We start from the raw sequence: 22369 nt of genomic DNA, 5'->3' as shown, positions 1-22369 counted from the left end.
CAAGACTGTAAGCTTCAGTAATTTAGATCTTAGATTATAATTTACACTTTCGTCTTTAGATAAACTAATTAAATCTGCGTTGAACTGAATTTGAATTCGTGCCATAGTGCAGTATTTTAACATTTAGGCCTAATAATTTAAACGCACACACACACAAAACAAATTACCATCCCTGTGGATTTGCCCCAAGACAAAAGAAGTTCATTTCAAAATTCTAAACAATATTTATCCGTCCAATGAACTGCTGAGGAAGAGATTTGGTATTGACCACAATAACTGCAGCTTCTGTGATCATGAAATTGAAACTACTGATCACCTGTTTTTTGATTGCCTGTACACTGTAACATTCTGGGAGGATATGCAAGACTGGCTGTCAACAAAAATTCAACCACTCAATTGTCTCACAAGAGAGAACATAGTGTTTGGTATTAACATGAAGGACAATAAGTGTGACCTGATATTGAACAATCTAATTCTCCTTGCAAAATTCTTCATCCACACATCTAAATGGAGGAAAATGAAACCCCTCCTCTCTGTGTTTAAAAAAGACCTTGTGGACAATCATCTCAATGCTTTGAAAATAATGAGGAAAAAAACTGCATTGGCCATCCTCAGAGCATATGAAGAACTGAAAATATTTGAGGACCCCTAATGTGATATTATTTCTTATCATTTATTTATTTTATGTCTTAATTCATTTTATTTATTTACTTATTTATTGTTCATGTTAATTATAATTTCCAATATTTTGTTTGTTGTGTTCTATGTGCCTTGTGTAATTAAGTTCATTGTCATGGTTTCTATGCCTTATTGTCAGAGGTGTCAAGTAACGAAGTACAAATACTTTGTTACCTTACTTAAGTAGAAATTTTGGTTATCTATACTTCACTGGAGTAATTATTTTTCAGACGACTTTTTACTTTTACTCCTTACATTTTCACACAATTATCTGTACTTTTTACTCCTTACATTTTAAAAACAGCCTCGTTACTCTATTTCATTTCGGCCTTAAAAAAAAAACTATCCAGTTAAATTGCTCCATCCGGATAGAGTGAATTTGGTTGTGGTTGTTTCAGATGTTCTTGTCCAGTTTTGTTCTTACATCCGTTCCCTCAGATTCCTGCAACTAAACTTGGATGTACATTCCAATAAAGGTTAGGATAAATGATAACATGCCTCTGAAGTTTGACTTTTTGCACCATTACAATACTTATAGGCAACTAGTCATCATATCTCCTGCTCTCTGAAACACATGTTAATGCTCAATAGTACACATATATGGTTCTTTAATATATTTGCATTATACTAAGATGCATTCATTTTCAATGGCTTTTGTCATTAATGGCTTTTTTCCCCCTTACATTACTTTTACTTTTATACTTTAAGTAGTTTTGAAACCAGTACTTTTATACTTTTACTCGAGTAAAAAACTTGAGATGATACTTCAACTTCTACAGGAGTATTTTTAAACTCTAGTATCTATACTTCTCCCTGAGTAATGAATGTGAATACTTTTGACACCTTTGCTTATTGCATGTAAACGATACATTCTCAATAAAATAAATGAATAAATAAAACCCTTGGTTTGGTTTTACTCCAGTAAAGGTTTGGTTTTACTCCAGTACTACGGGGGGCAGTCATGAGCCGGAAATAGAACCATCCGGGGTTTTCTCGTCCCAACGTTTAGTTTTTTTACTTACGCCAACTGCGTTCAGCAGTGAGCAATTCGCGTGTTTCCGGCGTCCGAGCCGTCCGTGAATGCGTCTGCGGCGTTCATCGTGTGGAGTGCGTTTGTGTGCAGACGATCAGACACGGAAAAAGAACAATACCGCCGTTTCAGAAGAAGCATAAATGCTATGATAAATCACTGCGGGTGAACAGAGGCTGTTATCGACGCGAAGAAACCGCCTTCGGGACCAAAGGTATCCATAAGTGTTTATACTTTCATTTGTTTCGTTGTTACTTAACGCGCTAACGTTAGCACACCTGCTAACGAGGCTGACGGTCCCTCATGCTTTTCTGGGAAACATATTGAACAACCTTAAGTAATGTTTTTTTCTACTCTATGAATTACGTGCTTATGCGGCTAGTAATCACTAGTACTACACTTGTGTATAACCAGAGGTGAAGCATTTCCTCGTGGTTGTAGGTTCAGGTTAAGCCTGATCGACGGCGTAGGGTACGCGGCGACGCACAACGTACGTTGTGCGTCGCCGCGTAACCACCGCCGTAGGCTCTGCGTTGGTGTAACGCGGAACCATAAATCAGCCGTTATGGTGGATGGGAGCCATGTTGCTTGAGCTGCACTCACTCTAATAAGATCACAAAAATCATTTTACTTTTGTGTATTTTGCACAAGACCCTTCGTATTACACACGAGTGTTGTGCAAAATAGAGACTCAGAATCAAGAAAGCGTTACTAATAATAGAGGACGTATATTTTTCACGTGATATTTTCTATTAATCTTTATACAGATTATTTTAGCTTTATTTCTTAATCTGGGCTCTCGTTCAACAGTATATTTGAGGGCAAGGCAAGTTTTATTTGTATAGCACTATTCAACACAAGTAAAGGTAATTCAAAGTGCTTTACATCAACACTATAAAAGCGGAAAGACACAATTAAACAGTAAATAACAAATAAAATGAAATAAAATTATGAGAAAAGAAGGTAAAATAATAAAAAGCACAAGTTGCTGATTTAAGAGTACGCTTAAATAACAAATAAATGAAATAAAATGATAAGAAAAGAGGTAAAATAATAAAAAGCACAAGTTGTTAAAAGTAAGGGCAGTAGAGTACAGCAGGTAAGTATTTAATTTAGGAGTACGCTTCAGTAAACAGTAATGTTTTTAGGCCTGATTTAAAGGAGCTGACAGTTGGAGCAGACCTCAGGTCTACAGGAAGTTTGTTCCACCGGTGAGGAGCAGAATAACTGAACGCTGCCTCTCCTTGCTTGGTTCTGGTTCTTGGGAACCACAACAAACCAGATCCAGATGAACCTCAGGGGTCTGGGAGCTTCATAGGGAACTAACACATCAACCATGTATTTTGGTCCAAGACCATTCAGGTCTTTGTAGACCAGCAGTAAGATTTTAAACTCCATCCTTTGACTCACTGGAAGCCAGTGTAGTGATTTCATGATCTAATATGGTCCAGTTTTAAAGCATTGTAATATATCTGTTTTTGTGTTTATTTTTCCTTAGTGAGGCGCAATGGCGGCTACCTTTCCCTACAGAGGGGTCCCCCCAGGGATGCCAGTGCCGCCAGGTGTATCTCCAGGTGTTCCCCCTGGTGTTGTCCCTCTCCCAGACTACATGTCTGAAGAGAAGCTGCAAGAGAAAGGTACATTTCTACCCCCCCCCCCTTCTTCTTTGTGGTTTGCTTATAAAACATTACACCTTGGATGGGTGGGGCTTACTTTTAAATTGGCAATTTTTTTTATTTTGTAACCTTTCAGCACGGAAATGGCAGCAGTTACAGGCTAAACGATACTCTGAAAAGAGGAAGTTTGGATTTGTGGATGCCCAGAAGGAAGATATGCCACCTGAGCATGTTCGGAAAATCATAAGGGACCATGGAGACATGACCAATAGAAAGTTTCGCCATGACAAGAGGGTCTATCTTGGGTAAAGTTTTATTAATCTACTGCTGCAATAATCTTCACTTCTTCTGTATATCATGTATACGCTCAATAATACGAGTGTAACTTTAAAATCTTTGGCCTTCATTTATATGTTTGCTCACTGGAGGATTCATTGCTTTTGACATACTGTCTCAAGATCTAAACCCATGTTTGTTTTTCTATAACAGTGCCCTCAAGTACATGCCCCATGCAGTGCTAAAGCTGCTGGAAAACATGCCAATGCCATGGGAGCAGATCCGAGATGTCCCTGTGCTCTACCACATCACAGGAGCAATTTCTTTTGTGAATGAAATCCCTTGGGTCATAGAGCCAGTCTACATCGCACAGTGGGGGTAAGAGAGTTTAATATCCCAAGCGATTAGTTTTACTCTGAAAGGGTTTGTCTGAGTATTCGCCTGGGAAATGAACATAAAGTGTAACATGTACATTTGTATTTATGTTAAATTAATATGTGGAAACCCTTATCTAATCAAAGTACCATGTGGATCATGATGCGTCGAGAGAAGCGAGATCGGCGACACTTCAAAAGGATGCGATTTCCTCCATTTGATGATGAGGAGCCGCCGCTGGACTATGCTGACAACATTCTTGATGTGGAACCACTGGAAGCCATCCAAATGGAGCTTGATAATGAGGAGGATGGTTCGGTTGTGGACTGGTTCTATGAACACCAGCCCCTAAAAGACACCACCAAGTGAGCCTCTACGTTTCTTTAGACAAAAAAACATTCAGCTGATGTTTGGTTAGGGGACAGATGAAACTAACATTCATTTGTGCTTTTAGATTTGTGAATGGCACCACCTATCGTCGCTGGCAGTTCACATTGCCGATGATGTCAACACTCTACCGTCTGGCCAATCAGCTTCTGACAGATCTGGTGGATTTCAACTACTTCTATCTCTTTGATCTCAAGGCCTTTTTTACATCCAAGGCTTTAAACATGGCAATTCCAGGTGGACCGAAATTCGAGCCACTCGTCAGAGACATCAACCTCCAGTATGTATGCATGAGGCAATAGACTTAATGACTGTACACAATTGATTTGTGCGAGTATAAAAGCCATGTGGCTTGATTACCATTAAGCTTTAAATTTGAGTGCAATTACTAAACTTTGTTTTTGTTTGGGTTTCTGCTTGATCCCAAAGAAGTGTGTATAGATGATATATTTTGTGCCTAAACTGATCCATATATTTTTCCTGCAGGGACGAAGACTGGAATGAGTTCAATGACATCAACAAAATCATTATCCGACAGCCCATTAGGACGGAGTACAAAATTGCCTTCCCCTACCTGTACAACAACCTGCCACACCACGTCCACCTCACATGGTAAACATTGAAATAAATTCTTAAAACACAAGCTTTTCTGAAACAATTTGTTGCATATGTTTTTAATGTTTTGTATTTTTCTTTATAAACTGAACCCTGATCATTTTGATTCAACAGGTACCATACTCCAAACGTGGTATTCATCAAAACAGAAGATCCAGATCTTCCAGCATTCTACTTTGATCCACTGATCAACCCCATTTCTCACAGACATTCTGTCAAGGTATGTGTTTGAAACTGTGAAGTCTAATTTTGGAAGAAGTAGAAAACATTCTGTATACCCAATAAATAGATAAATAAAATCCTCTTACTAAGGCGCACCTGCATTGGTCTGCTTGTTTGTGCGTAAGAACATGAGGAATAGTAACATGAATGGTGATTTAATAATTCATGACTGGCTGCAGCTGCAGATTTCTCCTTACCATTCAAATATTGCCTCACATTTTATAATCATAGAAGTTAAAGATGTATTTCCTCTTTTAGACTTTAGTGACTGTTTATTTGATTTTTCTATTTCCTTTTCTCTCAGAGTCAGGAGCCGCTCCCCGATGACGACGAAGAGTTTGAGCTTCCTGAGTATGTGGAGCCCTTCCTCAAAGAAACGCCACTGTACAGTGACAACACAGCCAATGGCATTGCTCTGCTTTGGGCTCCAAGACCCTTCAACCTCCGCTCTGGCCGCACAAGGCGTGCCATTGATATCCCCTTGATCAAGAACTGGTAAGAAAATATCCAAAATGTTGGCACAGGAGTTAATGTATTGTCTTGCATTTCATGGATCTTACATCAAATTGGCTGGCTTTGTGTTTAAGAAAAGGTTAACATTTTGTGGTTATAAAGTTGATCCTTTTTTTTTTTTTTTTTTTTTTTTTTTTAAGAAAAGGGAGAAGAAAAAAAAAGAAGTAAAATATTGAAGAATTGTGTTTTTTTTTTTTTACAATAATATTACACAGGTACAGAGAGCATTGCCCAGCAGGACAGCCAGTGAAAGTGCGTGTGTCATACCAGAAACTGCTGAAGTATTATGTACTCAATGCGCTCAAGCACAGACCACCCAAGGCCCAGAAGAAGCGGTGAGCATCGGCACTTATAAATTGAATTTCTCTTAATTTCATAATTGAAATCAGTTAATGATCATGACTGTTAAAAAAAATAAATAATAAAGTTTCAACCTCTATCGTTCAGGTATCTGTTCCGATCGTTCAAAGCCACAAAGTTCTTCCAGTCCACCAAGCTGGACTGGGTGGAGGTGGGCCTTCAGGTGTGCAGGCAGGGTTACAACATGCTCAATTTGCTCATCCACCGTAAGAACCTCAACTACTTGCATCTGGATTACAACTTCAACCTGAAGCCTGTCAAGACACTGACAACAAAGGTATTATTTTCTGGACAGATGGAATTTTTTCCTTTTTTTTTTTAATATACATAACAATTTGACATTGAATCTTGTGGCCATATTTGATCGTGGGTCAAAGAGCATTTACTTCCACTTCAACCTGTTTGACTTGCAGCTTTGTTCTTGTTTGTCCTCCAGGAGAGAAAGAAGTCCAGATTTGGAAATGCCTTCCACTTGTGCAGAGAGGTGCTGCGTCTCAGCAAGCTGGTGGTGGACAGCCATGTCCAGTACAGACTGGGAAATGTTGACGCATTCCAGGTTGGTGTCATCACGGATTTAGCACAGTTAGTCCCAGAATATTCACGTTTGTTTTTGCCATTGTTGAAAAATTAAGTTTTCTTTTCAAAATTCAGGTAACTTGGCATAGCTTAACAGCAGCATAAAATAAAGGATTGTAATTTTGTGACGTGAAATAGTTCTGATTAGTCATGATGTTTTTGGCCATTTATATAATTTAACATGCTTTGCATCTATGTTCTAGTTGTCTGATGGGCTGCAGTACATCTTTGCTCATGTGGGACAGCTGACAGGCATGTACCGCTACAAGTACAAGCTTATGAGACAAATCCGCATGTGCAAGGACCTGAAACATCTCATCTACTATCGGTTCAACACCGTAAGTAAACACGTTGCGTATTTGAACTTCTGTACATAACACAATTTTAGTGATGCACCGAATGTTCGGTAACCGAAATTGTTTGGCCGAAAATGCAAAAAAACTTTCGGTGTTCAGTGGTATAAGTGGGGGAAAAAACGAACAATTAATAACGGCGTGTGATGACGCAATCAAACAGCGTGAAGTGTGGGGCGTGCAGTGTTAAACGCAGCAAACATGTCAGCATGTCAGATCATTACTTGGCTGTGGGGAAAAAGCAGAGGACACGAGAAATGATCCAGGCTGAGTTGGATTTGGGAAAGCCGCTTGGTGAAGGAGACGGTCATGGGACGCACGGCGCAGGAGATCAGAGAGAGAGCGCAGAGAAAAGGGCACGTATGCGGTGCGTGTTGTGTGTGTCTGATATGACGAGATCCTCCAAGAAAATAACCCAGATTTTTAAAATTATTATACAAGGCTTCAAATTGCGGAGATCAGCCCCGCCCCACCGCGACCCGATTAACTGGATTTGAACGGGAGAAAATGAAAAAGGATTTGAGAAAAAATAGAATAAGTACAGTCAGACAAATTGTGACTGGCGGGTATTTCACTGCACATTTATTTGATTTATGCAATGGTGAAAAAATTGTCAAAATAAATGAAAAACTGGGAAGAACCATTGTTCGGTATTATTCAGTATTTGGCCAAGTGTTTATTATTTTCGGTTTCGGCCACAAATTTTCATTTCGGTGCATCACTACACGATTTATCTGTCCATTTAAGGTATGCTGTTTCCCTCAAAATACATAAAAGCTTAATAATGTGAAATAAAGTTGGACCCCTTAAGTTTCACTGTCACAATATTGTCTCTTATGTGTGTTTGATCAGGGCCCTGTGGGTAAGGGTCCAGGTTGTGGATTCTGGGCTCCTGGCTGGAGAGTGTGGCTGTTCTTTATGAGAGGCATTACGCCACTGTTGGAGAGGTGGCTGGGAAATCTGTTGGCCAGACAGTTTGAAGGTATGACCAAATGTTTCAGTATTTATTGTTTGAGCAGCTAGGGGTGTCAAGCACACATTCAAAGGTAGTAGGACTTGTCAGTATAAGCAACTGCAGCGTGGCTCTGTTTACCACAACAGGACGTCACTCCAAGGGCGTGGCCAAGACTGTGACGAAACAGCGCGTGGAGTCCCACTTTGATCTGGAACTGCGTGCTGCAGTGATGCATGACATCCTGGATATGATGCCAGAGGGCATCAAACAGAACAAAGCCAGAACCATCCTGCAGCACCTCAGTGAGTCCTGGAGGTGCTGGAAAGCAAACATCCCATGGAAGGTCAGTGCATCACTAAAATCAGTTCCTAGATGACTGAAGAGCTAAAGGTGGCAAGTGATGGTCTACTGTTAAAAGACAGAATCACACAAGTTATGATTATTCTGAAATTAGTGTCAGTGTTTTTGTGATAATTAAGATCTGCAGTTTACTGTCGTAGAGATCATGTAAGTTTTTAGCACTTAATGATTGTAGCAGTCGCAGATGTTTATTCAAACGTAGTAAAAAACTTTTTTTTTTGTTTGAAATGTCAATGTGCACTATTTTAACTCCCAAAATGGGTTCTTTTTATTATTAATTTTTTTTTTAATTTTATTCCCATGTCTAGGGCCAATAAATTGAAATGTTTAATATTGTGATAATTAAATGTAACTTTTGTATGTATCCTTTTTTTTCTTTAAGGTGCCTGGCCTCCCCACTCCCATTGAGAACATGATTCTGCGCTATGTCAAGGCCAAAGCTGACTGGTGGACCAACACCGCTCATTACAACCGTGAGCGAATTCGTCGTGGAGCCACTGTGGACAAGACGGTGTGCAAGAAAAACTTGGGGAGACTGACCCGTCTGTACCTGAAAGCAGAGCAAGAAAGGCAGCACAACTACCTGAAGGTAACACAGGAAAAAGTTGTTTTTCTCAGACTCTCATGAACTGTTGGGATATCCTAGTTCAGTTTTTGGTGGTTAACGTTAAAGTGCCTTTAAACATTCTTAATATAAAGCCAACGCTATTGCAGAATGTGACCATGGTTTGCTATATTTTAGGAAGGCAGTGGATGCATTACCTTTAAAACTAATTTCCCTACTCTTCCCTACTCTTTAATGAAATCTTCAACAAACTAACAAAGGCGCACTTGCATTGGTCTGCTTGTCAGTGCGTAAGAACTGGGGGAATATAAAAATAATGGTGGTTCTACCTCTGCTGGCTGTAGTTACAGTTGGCTACTCGCCATTCAGATAGATAATTAGTAACTTAAGACACAAATAATTTTCTATCAAATTAGTTGCTGTTGAATCATAATGTTAAAACTGCCAACGTCTTGCTTTTGGAGTCTGACCTGTTTGACTTATTTGTTAACAGGATGGTCCCTACATCACAGCAGAAGAGGCTGTAGCCATTTACACCACCACTGTGCACTGGTTGGAGAGCCGGCGGTTTTCGCCCATCCCTTTCCCTCCACTGTCTTACAAACATGACACCAAGCTGCTGATCCTGGCCCTGGAAAGGCTCAAAGAGGCATACAGGTGAGCATTCATACTGCTATTTTATCTAAGAATTAGTGATGCACCAAATGTTTGGTAACTGAAATTGTTCAGCCAAAAATAGCAAAAAAACCCTTTCGGTGTTCGGTGGAATAAGTAGGGAAAAAACCAAACAATTAATAACGGAGTGTGACGATGCAATCAAACGGCGTGGAGTGAGGGGCGAGCGGTGTTAAACGCAGCAAACATGTCATGTCAGATCATTACTTGGATGTGGGGAAAAAGCAGAGGACACGAGAAATGATCCTGGCTGAGTTGGATTTGGGAAAGCCGCTTGGTGATGGAGACGGTCACGTGACGCACAGCGCAGGAGATCGGGGAGAGTGCGCGGAGAAAAGGGCCCGTACTACTGATGCGGTGCGCGAACCCTCACTGTCTGATATGACGAGATCCTCCAAGAAAATAACCCAGATGTTTACAATTATTATACAAGGCTTCAAATTGCAGAGATCAGCCCCACCCCAGCGCGACCTGATTAACTGGATTTGAACGGGAGAAAATGAAAAAGGATTATGAGAAAAAATAGAATAAGTACAGTCAGACAAATTGTGACTGGCGGGTAATTCACTGCATATTTATTTGATTTATGCAATGGTGAAAAAATTGGCAAAATAAATGAAAAACTGCGAAGAACCATTGTTCGGTATTCGGCCAAGTGTTATTATTTTCGGCTTCGGCCACAAATTTTCATTTCGGTGCATCACTACTGAGAATGGCTTCACCAGCAAATATTTTCTGAACAAAACCAACCAACCTTTTTTTTGTGTCTTCCCTAGTGTGAAGTCTCGTCTGAACCAGAGTCAAAGGGAGGAGCTGGGTCTGATAGAGCAAGCTTACGACAACCCTCACGAGGCCCTATCCAGGATCAAACGTCACCTGCTCACTCAGAGAGCGTTCAAAGAGGTCAGCACAAAGAAGCACAGATACTTTATAATTATATAAACTTTTTTCAGTATCTCCATTATAGCATAGGCTTTGAAGTACTAGGCATGCTGTGAATTTTTTTTCAGCTAAGGGCTGGAAACAGAGTTCTTTGCCTGGGGGGGTGTGGCAAGTTGACAACCACTTAGCCACAAAAAGAGGGAAATACAGGGCCAGTAAATTTGCACAATTTGCGGCATATTCAAACAGCCTGGCATCAAGCATGTTGCCACTGCATACAGAATATCCAAAGCTAGTAGCTTGTGCTACCTGTAAGATAGTGTACAGACAGAAGCATTTGCTGTGTTTCACTGGTATGGGTGATGAAAGAAGTTAAGCAATTGGAAGGAAAATCTTGGAATTCACTAGATGACTCTTTTTCTGTAGTGAAGAATAGAGGTTTCAGGAATTTGATAGGTCATGCAAGGCACACAATACCAAACAGAAGATGCTTTTCCATTGCAGCATTAACATAGTTTTTCATTCTTATTACTTGCAACATCTGCAATGTTCCGACAGCAGTTTCAATGCAGCAGTCAGTGGTGAAATAGGCATTTAAACATCTGATACATTGATATCCATGAGGCTGCTGTACGTCTGTTTTTTATTTTTTGGGATGCTGTAAAAGATTCGTCTAGTGTTTAAACACAGTCTTCCTTTGCAGGTTGGTATTGAGTTCATGGACTTGTACAGCCATCTGGTGCCAGTGTACGATGTGGAACCCCTGGAGAAAATCACTGATGCTTACCTGGACCAGTATCTGTGGTACGAGGCAGACAAGAGACGCTTGTTCCCGCCTTGGATCAAACCTGCTGACACTGAACCTCCACCGCTTTTGGTTTACAAGTGGTGCCAAGGTTAAACTCTTCCCCTCCATGTTTATATTGAAAAAAATGTGATTCTGATCTTATTGTTAAATTCGCCAGCATGGACACCAGTTAAAACATTTTTCTTTTTTTTTTTTTCCCAGGTATCAACAACTTGCAGGATGTTTGGGAAACTGCAGAGGGAGAGTGTAATGTGATGCTGGAGTCCCGCTATGAAAAGATGTACGAGAAGATTGATCTGACGTTGCTCAACAGGTTGCTGCGTCTTATTGTTGACCACAACATTGCTGATTACATGACAGCCAAGAACAATGTGGTCATAAATTACAAGGTAAGCACTCTCTCCTGCTTAGATACCATGTTCACTTTCTTTTTATTGATATTTATTTGCCGTTATCTGTTTACAGCTATTTTGGCTAAACGTCTTTCTCTTTCATACAGGACATGAACCACACCAACTCTTACGGCATAATCAGAGGGCTTCAGTTTGCGTCGTTCATTGTGCAGTACTACGGGCTGGTGATGGACCTGCTGGTTCTGGGCTTGCACCGTGCCAGTGAGATGGCCGGCCCACCTCAAATGCCCAATGACTTCCTCAGTTTCCAAGACACTGCCACAGAGAGTGCCCACCCGATCAGACTGTACTGCCGTTACATCGATCGCATACACATCTTCTTCAGGTTGGGCTTTATCAGAAAATGTTAAGATGTTCCTTTCTAACCTGGAGTGTGTATCAAAGTCAAAATTGTGACAACTTCTTCATTGGTTTTCCAGGTTCTCTGCTGATGAAGCCAGGGACCTGATTCAGCGGTATCTGACGGAGCACCCTGACCCCAACAATGAGAATATAGTTGGTTATAACAACAAGAAGTGCTGGCCTCGTGATGCCCGCATGAGACTGATGAAGCATGATGTCAACCTGTGAGTTCAGTGTTAAATAAAACAAACGACAACAAAACATCCTAACACAGTACCATATTTTAATATTCAAAATAATTTTGAAGTATTTGACAGCGTTTTCTTAAAGTTTAAGACGAGTCTAATATTTCCCCAGTGGACGTGCAGTGTTTTGGGACATCAAGAATCGCTTGCCCAGGTCTGTGACTACAGTCCAGTGGGAGAACAGCTTTGTTTCAGTCTACAGCAAAGACAACCCCAATCTGCTCTTCAACATGTGTGGCTTCGAGTGCCGTATTCTCCCCAAGTGCCGCACCAGCTATGAAGAGTTTACGCACAAGGACGGTGTCTGGAACCTGCAGAATGAGGTAAGGAATTAAACTGTACTCTTTTGCATCCTTTTATATAATCAAATCTTCGTGTCTTGATATCTTCAAATGGGATTGAAGTGAGCTTTTTTTTGTGCAGGTAACGAAGGAGAGGACTGCACAGTGTTTCCTGCGTGTGGATGATGAATCAATGCAGCGCTTTCACAACAGAGTGCGTCAGATCCTGATGGCGTCTGGATCCACCACTTTCACCAAGGTTGGCATAAATATTTCTTCCCGGTGAACTAGGGCTGTTCGATTAATCGATTTTAAATCGTAATCGGGATTATGTAATTAGAACGATGTTAAAACGTGAAACTCGTAAAATCTTTTTTTTTTTTAACTTTTACCTTGTCTGCACACATATTAATGATTGATACCATATTAATGATTGATGGAAATACCTCTCAATACCTGCGATAAGTGCCCCATCGGAGAGGCTCTTTAGTGTAGGAGGGGGCGTTGTAACATGTAGACCGGCTCGTGTTCCTTGCAAAAAACTTGCAAATGTAATGACTGACATTACACACCTCTACCTCCTTCATGGGTTGCATTATTATTTAGCATGCAAAGACCCAGTTTAGTTTGATTAGAAAATGTCTTGTTTTATTTAATTGGAAATATAACTTACTGTATGTTTGCAAGTGCTGATTTTTTTTTTTTTTTTTTTTTTTTTTTTTTTTTTTTTCTCCAGAGATAAAACTTTATATTTTATTATATTTTTTTTTTAATAAGAGCAAAGTTTGCACTTAAAGCCCAATGGGGCAAATGTTCAATAAAAAAAACAGCATATTTGAAATCATTTCTTTGCCTTTTGTCAATTCACAAAATAATCGTAATCGAAAATCGGATTTTGAGAGAAAAAAAAACAATTTTATATTTGGGCAGAATCGAATAGCCCTACGGTGAACTAGTAACAGGTGGGAGAAAATTAATCACAGGGAAAAAATTGCTGAAAATTCTTAAAAATTGTCTTCCAGATTGTGAACAAATGGAACACAGCCCTCATTGGTCTGATGACCTACTTCCGTGAGGCTGTGGTCAACACACAGGAGCTCCTTGACCTGCTGGTGAAATGTGAGAACAAGATTCAGACACGTATTAAGATTGGCCTCAACTCCAAGATGCCTAGCCGGTTCCCTCCGGTCGTCTTCTACACTCCCAAAGAGTTGGGCGGGCTTGGCATGTTGTCCATGGGCCATGTGCTCATTCCTCAGTCAGACTTGCGGTATGTTCCCATCCTCATTTAACTTCTTGTCTTTAGGTTATGTTGTAACTTCTTCCAGCTGTGACTCCTGAGCAAGTAACTCATTCTGTTGTCTCACTTTGCCAGGTGGTCCAAGCAGACAGATGTGGGCATCACCCACTTCAGGTCTGGAATGAGCCACGAAGAAGACCAGCTCATTCCTAACTTGTATCGTTACATCCAGCCATGGGAGAGTGAGTTCATTGACTCTCAGAGAGTTTGGGCTGAGTACGCCCTCAAGAGACAGGAGGCCATTGCCCAGAACAGGTACTGATCCCAAGTCCGATCAGTTTTTGATGCTGAGTGGGATTCTGTTATATATTTATCTAATAATATGCAGTATATTTGAATTTATTCAGCCACAATGTCTGTTTCTTGTCAGGCGTTTGACTCTGGAGGATTTGGAGGACTCCTGGGACCGAGGGATCCCCCGGATCAACACACTTTTCCAGAAGGACAGACACACACTGGCCTATGACAAAGGCTGGAGAGTCAGGACAGATTTCAAACAGTATCAGGTATGATTGACATGCTCCTGAAGTGTTCATGAGAAAAAATACATAAATGAAATTATCCTTAGTGTATATAGGATGCATTGTATTCACTAGAATTCCATGAAGATTAGAATTCGCCTGACTTTTTTCACATCTATAGAAACGTCAACATAGAGAACTGGTTTAATGTCACAATCTCAGCTTTAAAATCTGTTTGTATGCAGATTAGTATTATTCTTTTATTAAGCGATTTAAAATCGACACGCATCTGTTGATTATTCTAATTTGTTTGTCCCGAGTGCAGGTGCTGAAGCAGAACCCCTTCTGGTGGACTCACCAGAGACACGATGGTAAACTGTGGAACCTGAACAACTACCGCACAGACATGATCCAGGCCCTGGGCGGTGTGGAGGGCATTCTGGAGCACACGCTCTTCAAGGGCACTTACTTCCCTACCTGGGAGGGTCTCTTTTGGTGAGAGTGATGTTGGAGCTAAATCAATACTTGAAGACATCAAAGTGCTTGGAATGTTTTTGTGCTTCTTTGGTGTGCTACATGTAGATTAATTTATCTGTTTTTCTCTTTAAGTGTATTTATTTACAAGATAATTTGTTTTATAAGTAATTGAATGCTTGAAAAAAAATAAATAACACTGGCTTTCTGGATTTTAGGGAAAAGGCCAGTGGCTTTGAGGAGTCCATGAAATGGAAGAAGCTGACCAATGCCCAGAGATCTGGTCTCAACCAAATCCCCAACCGTCGTTTTACTCTGTGGTGGTCACCCACCATCAACAGAGCCAATGTTAGTGCAACGCAGTATTTAAAATGGGCCTTGATGGCTATTTGAGTTTTCTCTTGCATTTCTAATCCTTGAGATTGCTTGTACTGATTGCTTATCAATTCTATTTTTGTTTCCAGGTCTACGTGGGTTTCCAAGTGCAGCTTGACTTGACGGGAATCTTCATGCATGGCAAAATCCCCACGCTGAAAATCTCCCTCATTCAGATCTTCAGGGCTCACTTGTGGCAGAAGATTCATGAGAGCATCGTCATGGATCTTTGCCAGGTATGGTCTATATTTAATTTTTTTGTACAGGAGTTTTTGCATGTATAATTAAAACAATGGCAAAAACCTATTTTTTTTTTTTTTTTATTCTCAGGTCTTTGACCAAGAGCTGGATGCTCTGGAAATTGAGACTGTGCAGAAGGAGACCATCCACCCCAGGAAGTCATACAAGATGAACTCATCCTGTGCAGACATCCTCCTCTTTGCATCATACAAGTGGAATGTCTCCCGCCCATCACTGCTCGCTGACTCAAAGTACGACTTTAAGGATATCATTTACTTTGAATTAAGTTTTAAAATAAAATCTGTTTGCTTTTGAGAATTCTGACAGTGATGTACTTTATACCACTATTATCAAGATGTTTTAAAAGATTTCTATTCTGTCGTATTACAGTACATTTAAAGACTGTCTACTTTTGTGATTTTAACTATTCTTATATCCCACAGAGATGTGATGGACAGCACCACCACACAGAAATACTGGATTGACATCCAGCTCCGTTGGGGTGACTATGACTCTCACGATATTGAACGCTACGCCAGGGCAAAGTTCCTGGACTACACCACGGACAACATGAGTATCTATCCTTCCCCCACTGGAGTGCTTATTGCTATTGACCTGGCTTACAACCTGCACAGGTGAGATTTGTTGTATGTGCAAATCCTTTTACTGTTATGATGGCAGATAAAACATAAATTAAAGCATAAGCCTTTGTTGTATTAATTTTTATTTAGCAGTCTATTTTGAGATGGTGATTGAGGTTTTTTCTCCACTTTTTTTAAGGCTGAAATGTTTGTTTTTTGTAAAGCTTTATAATTTGACCTTTGACTTCCCATCTAGCTTTTTAACAACAGTTGACTGTAAAAACCAATAGCCCTTATTTAACTGAACATAGTGTATATATTTTTATTGAAGATTAAACTGTCCGTAGTCCTCAACCCTGCATTTTATTGTATTTTATACAGCGCTTACGGCAACTGGTTCCCTGGAAGCAAGCCACTGATCCAGCAGGCCATGGCCAAGATTATGAAGGCCAACCCTGCTCTGTATGTGCTCAGGGAGCGCATCCGCAAAGGCTTGCAGCTGTATTCCTCTGAGCCCACTGAGCCCTACCTGTCCTCACAGAACTATGGTGAACTCTTCTCCAACCAGATCATCTGGTTTGTGGATGACACAAACGTGTACAGAGTCACAATCCACAAGGTTTGAATTGTCGTCTTAAAGTTGCAAATTCAATTTTTGGAAATGTCCTTTCACAGGAATGTACATGAAAAGAAAAAAAATCATGAATTAAATAATGTTCTTCATCCGTCTCAACAGACCTTTGAGGGTAACTTGACCACGAAGCCCATCAATGGAGCCATTTTCATCTTCAACCCCAGGACTGGTCAGCTCTTCCTCAAGATCATTCACACATCTGTGTGGGCTGGACAGAAACGTCTGGGACAGGTGCAGAGATGCTTCCAAGCTTTCAATTCTTTGTTCAGTTTAAAAAAATGTTTTTATAAAAATTAGAAATAAACAATTTAAATGACCTGACTTTTCAATTAATCACGTCACTATGGAAATTAGATTTTAGCAGTTTGGAATATTTTTGTATTTTTTCTTTCAGTTGTAGTTCATGATTGTTTTTTATTATGTCTGTAGCTGGCCAAATGGAAGACTGCTGAAGAAGTTGCTGCCCTGATTCGCTCTCTTCCTGTAGAAGAACAGCCAAAACAAATCATTGTAACCAGGAAAGGCATGTTGGATCCTCTGGAGGTGAGACTTGCACATTTGTAACTGCTATAACAATTACAGGTCTTAAATGTTCATCTAAATATTTATTTACTTATTTAAAAGCTGAAGTTCTGATGATTTTACAATTGTTTTTTCTTTCTGTGCAGGTCCACTTGCTCGACTTCCCTAACATCGTGATTAAGGGCTCTGAGTTGCAGCTGCCCTTCCAGGCCTGTCTGAAGGTGGAGAAGTTTGGAGACTTGATCCTGAAGGCCACGGAGCCACAGATGGTGCTGTTCAACCTTTATGATGATTGGCTGAAGACCATCTCATCTTACACAGTGAGTTTTGCCCCAAGCTAAAAAAAAAAGCCTGATTACAATTAATGTTGTCAAATTATTTTGTATTACTAGATTTAGTCTCTGATAGTCAACATTATGCTATGAGGACTAAGTCATCCATGTCAAATCCTGATCACGTCGCAATCTTAAAAGTTGTTCAAAGCTGATTCAAAGTTCATTATGTACTTTTCATTGATTCCTGGATTTAGTGAACTCTCCTGTCTAAATTAGTCACTTGTCTGTTCCACTTCTAGGCGTTCTCCCGTCTGATCCTGATCCTCAGAGCACTCCATGTCAATAACGACCGCGCCAAAGTGATTCTGAAACCCGATAAAACAACAGTCACGGAGCCACATCACATTTGGCCTACACTCACTGATGAGGAATGGATCAAGGTGGAAGTGCAGCTCAAGGATCTCATTCTGGCTGATTATGGCAAAAAGAACAAGTAAGAAATGTTTCTGGCTCATTGTTACGAGAAAATGTAGCTATTAATGTTAGAAACACTCTTTTTAAAGATTCTGATCTAACGTCAGAACAAAGTAAAGCGAGACTCACCGTTTTAATAAAAGCTTAATTTACCTCTTTCCAGTGTGAATGTGGCTTCACTGACCCAGTCTGAGATCCGTGACATCATCCTGGGTATGGAGATCTCTGCTCCATCACAGCAGCGTCAGCAAATTGCTGAGATCGAGAAGCAGACCAAAGAACAGTCGCAGCTCACCGCCACACAGACCCGCACAGTCAACAAGCACGGAGACGAGATCATCACCTCCACCACCTCCAACTACGAGACCCAGACGTTCTCGTCCAAGACTGAATGGAGAGTGAGGTACACAAGCATTTCATCTGAATTTTTACTCATAAATAAGTTTAATTGAACCACAAAGAACTATACAACAAATCTTGGCGTAGTAAATGGAAAAAATGTCAACTTTTGTTAGTAGACTTAAATTGCATCGCTCTCTTGTAGGGCCATATCTGCTGCCAACCTCCATCTCCGAACCAACCACATCTATGTGTCCTCGGATGACATTAAAGAGACTGGTTACACCTACATTCTGCCCAAAAATGTTCTGAAGAAGTTCATCTGCATCTCAGATCTGCGTGCACAGGTATTCATACATCTGTACCGATATATTTCTAACTTTGTAATCAAAGAACTACTGCTGCATAATTTTACCATTGTTTTTTTTTTTTTTTTGATAATTAGTGAAAAAGTATCTCCCTTTGACACTGTCCATTTGTTTTTAGATTGCAGGCTACCTGTATGGCACCAGCCCACCAGACAACCCTCAGGTGAAAGAGATTCGCTGTATCGTCATGGTGCCTCAGTGGGGAACACATCAGACAGTCCACCTGCCCAACCAGCTGCCGGGTCACGAATATCTTAAAGTGAGATTCACACAGAGAACTAACCTCTACTTCTTGCTTATTTATTTTTTTTGTCTTTTTAGTTGGTTTTGTAAGAGTTGTGAAGTGCTGTTTTTCTTTTCCATAAAAAGGAAATGGAGCCCCTTGGCTGGATCCACACACAGCCTAATGAGTCACCACAGCTGTCCCCGCAAGACGTCACAACCCATGCCAAGGTCATGGCTGATAATCCATCTTGGGATGGAGAGAAGACCATCATCATCACGTGCAGGTAGGCTTTGTTTCAAGTTGCCTGATATTGTTCAAAGTATTGAGGTGTGATCTCGAATGTTTGACCTCTTAAACCCTCGTTGCAGAAATTTACGAGTAGAAGAGCTAGCATTTGGAGAGTTGCACTGTATTCAGATTCAGTTCTAATATTGACGACATCTCAATTAAAATATTATATTTGTGTTGCATCTGTAACAATGGGTTGAGAGCTGTATGTTAAATGCATTTTTCCTGTTTTCAGCTTCACACCAGGGTCATGCACGCTCACAGCTTACAAGCTGACTCCCAGTGGGTACGAATGGGGTCGCCAGAACACCGACAAGGGCAACAATCCTAAAGGTTATCTACCATCCCACTATGAAAGAGTGCAGATGCTGCTCTCCGACAGATTCCTGGGCTTCTTCATGGTTCCTGGCCAAGTCTCCTGGAACTACAACTTCATGGGTCAGTAGCTTTACTATCTATTTTTATTTTATAGTTATTGAGTTACATGATTATGCTTTAAACTCAATTGAGTTGCATGCCATATACCCAATTTAATGTTCATTCTGACTTTTTAAACTTGTGAAAGAAATCTAAAAAGGTGAAGGAAGTTGATCCCATAACTTGGCTAGTGCGTAGGCCGTCGGTAACTATCACAGCCCTGCACACGTATGCAGCATGGCTGCATTGTTCAGTGGTGTCTCTTATAAATGACAGTTTCTGAAGTGATAATTTCTGACTTTATAGTCACATTTTGTGACCTCATGAAAGAGAATATTGAAGAATTATTTAAATAAAAGTACTTGTTAAATCATGTGTGTAATTAAGTCAATTTAGCCTTTAGGCCATTTCATATGAAATATAGATCATTATTGTATATTAACATTAGGGGTGTAACAATATATCGTGCCACGAAATTTCGCGATACAGAAACGTCACAATACGTGTCGTGGAGGTGACAAAGTGTATCGCGATATTGGATTATTAATATTAATCTATTGTGTTGACTAGAAACGCGCTTCCGACCGCGACCGCATCTCGACCCGCGGACCAAAATCTTCCTCCGCTCAGAAGAAACTAGTACCGTTTTGTGGTCCCGTTTTGAGCTCTGAACCTTTACTTATGTAAGGCTGGTGTAGAGTTAAGCCTTACCTTATTAAATTAAACCTTTTTCGGGTCGTGAGTAGGATAAACACGGGACAACTTCTGCTGAGTTTGAGTGTACTTTAATGTCCCTCAACAGCGTAGGATTTTAGAGCATCAACACAGCACCTAGTGCTGTATCACTCCGCCCAATCTAAAACATATTAACAACTACAGATAAACTGACTAGTGTAATTATAGTCCCTGATTTACATCAGAATATAAAGAATATATTTATAAAATAATGAACCCTGAATTACCAAAATAAACTTCTTAACAAAAAAATCTCCTCTTACACTTATAAGGTGAGCATGAATCAATCTTTTTTATGATGTAAAATTGTATGTATTTATTTACTTTTATTTATTTATTTAATTTTAGTTGTTAAATTAGAAAGAAAAAAGTCAAATCATACATGAGAGAGACTATTAAGTTTGTGGTAAAATATTTTTCCTTTTATGAAACTGAAGATGCTTAATGCAAACCTGACATTTACTTTTAGTTCAGTTTGTGGAAAATGGTTGGCCTGGCTTTCTCTTTAAAACTTAACCAGTTATAAAGCATTACAAACTGTAACAATAGGGCAAACACACAGCATTGTTTTGTATTTTGTGTCTTTCAAATAAAAGACAATTTTTCCAGTCATATGTTCCTCATTCAAGGTTGTTAAAAAAATACTGCTATAATATCGTATCGTTATCGTGACCTCAATATCGTGTATCGTACCGTATCGTGAGATTAGTGTATCGTTACACCCCTAATTAACATTCAGTCTTTTTCACCAGCCTTGACAGGTTGGTGTTATAACTTCATATTTTAAAGAAGCTCATTATAGGAAGCTCACAGAACTGGTAGTTAAGGTTGCTGTAAGTAAGGATTTTGGTTTCTTGTTTTGCTATAGGTGTTCGACATGACCCCAACATGAAGTATGACCTGCAACTGGCCAACCCCAAGGAGTTTTACCACGAAGTCCATCGACCCTCGCACTTCCTAAATTTTGCATCGCTGCAGGAGGGAGAGATCTACAACGCCGACCGTGAGGACATGTTTGGCTGAGACTCTGCTTGTGGCGTGTTTTGTAGATAGCTCTGCCAGTGTCATGTGGAGGCAGTCCAGAAGAGCCCCTGTAATATTTCTATTGAACACATGTATCTGATATTTGAAACCTTTTTTTTTTCTTTTTTTTTTGTAAAGGCTTTAGGTCATTTTTAGAAATCTGTTCTTCTTTTGGTTCCCACAAATATTGTTCCTTCCCCTTCTGTCCTTGATTACAGTAAACGACTTTTGTAACTGTTAGGGGGTCTCGTGACTTTTCTGTGAATTTCAACATGTTTGCATTTGTGTGTAGTTTTCTGTACACGATGCTTTGGTGTAATTTTAGAAAGCTGAAAACAAAATATTGGCTTCCTCTTTTCCATTTTTAGAAATGAAATTGAAAGTTGCATTTTCATGTCAGTACTGCCCCATTGCTCTGCTCTGTACATCCTGAGAGAATGTAGCCTGGGTTTAAATAAAGATCACAATTTTTTTTAAATATAAATCTTTGAATGTATTTATTTTATTTTTATTTTATTGATAGCAGCTTAAAATTTGACAAGCAAATTGACAGCGTGGTCAGGACCAGTTTTTATCAGTTACGGGTTTTAACAAAAGTAAAGCCATTCTTAAATCGTGCAGACTTGGAAAAAACCATTCATGCTTTTATAAGCTCGAGAATTGACTATTGCAATGCTTTGTATGTTGGTGTCTCCAAGTCTTCTCTTAGCCGTCTTCAGCTTGTTCAGAATGCCGCTGCACGTTTTTTAACTAATACTCGACGTCGCAAACACATCACTCCGGTTTTATTTGCTCTTCACTGGCTTCCCGTTTCTTTTAGAATTGATTTTAAAATGTTAATCTTTGTTTTTAAAGCCCTCAATGGGCTTGCCCCTGTTTATTTGTGAACAAGTGCGAGTTCAGAACTCCACTAGAGGCCTACGGTCCTCAAATCAGCTCCTGCTGGAAGTCCCCAGGACCAGGACTAAACTCTGGGGTGATCGGGCCTTCTCGGTAGCTGGACCAGACTCTGGAATAAGCTGCCCCCAGAAATACGCACCATCACTGACTTTGAGGTTTTTAAATCCAGACTGAAAACCTGGTTATTTAGACTGGCTTTTAATATAGTAT

General features: G+C 40.0%; 1 protein-coding gene across 1 annotated transcript; it reads left to right on the top strand.

Annotated features, from left to right (window-relative positions):
• Positions 1 to 1763: 1763 nt before the first annotated feature.
• On the top strand, positions 1764 to 21736 carry prpf8 (pre-mRNA processing factor 8). Its single transcript, XM_061719298.1, has 43 exons — positions 1764 to 1922; positions 3207 to 3345; positions 3461 to 3629; positions 3814 to 3978; positions 4122 to 4340; positions 4430 to 4642; positions 4849 to 4974; positions 5092 to 5197; positions 5504 to 5694; positions 5928 to 6047; positions 6160 to 6349; positions 6509 to 6628; positions 6852 to 6986; positions 7854 to 7983; positions 8103 to 8299; positions 8699 to 8905; positions 9375 to 9538; positions 10333 to 10459; positions 11142 to 11334; positions 11448 to 11635; positions 11746 to 11984; positions 12079 to 12225; positions 12359 to 12569; positions 12670 to 12786; positions 13550 to 13797; positions 13903 to 14082; positions 14198 to 14333; positions 14614 to 14783; positions 14981 to 15110; positions 15227 to 15373; positions 15468 to 15628; positions 15821 to 16012; positions 16340 to 16577; positions 16695 to 16823; positions 17022 to 17135; positions 17261 to 17434; positions 17689 to 17882; positions 18027 to 18266; positions 18408 to 18549; positions 18689 to 18829; positions 18940 to 19079; positions 19320 to 19522; positions 21105 to 21736. The coding sequence occupies exons 2-43, from the start codon at positions 3216 to 3218 to the stop codon at positions 21257 to 21259; spliced, it is 7038 nt and encodes a 2345-aa protein (XP_061575282.1). The 5' UTR covers positions 1764 to 1922; positions 3207 to 3215; the 3' UTR covers positions 21260 to 21736.
• Positions 21737 to 22369: the final 633 nt, after the last annotated feature.

The sequence above is a fragment of the Cololabis saira genome, chromosome 4 (assembly GCF_033807715.1).
Source record: "Cololabis saira isolate AMF1-May2022 chromosome 4, fColSai1.1, whole genome shotgun sequence".
Taxonomy (NCBI): Eukaryota; Metazoa; Chordata; class Actinopteri; order Beloniformes; family Belonidae; genus Cololabis; species Cololabis saira.
Note: the sequence above shows the minus strand (reverse complement) of the source record. Positions and strands in the feature narration are given on the sequence as shown.

Bases quoted from the DNA above. Each gene is read 5' to 3' on its own strand.
- prpf8 (XM_061719298.1), top strand. From the start codon at position 3,216: ATGGCGGCTACCTTTCCCTACAGAGGGGTCCCCCCAGGGATGCCAGTG. The intron at 4,341-4,429 runs GTGAGCCTCTAC...TTGTGCTTTTAG, and splicing joins CCCCTAAAAGACACCACCAA to ATTTGTGAATGGCACCACCT. The intron at 15,111-15,226 runs GTTAGTGCAACG...TTTTGTTTCCAG, and splicing joins CCACCATCAACAGAGCCAAT to GTCTACGTGGGTTTCCAAGT.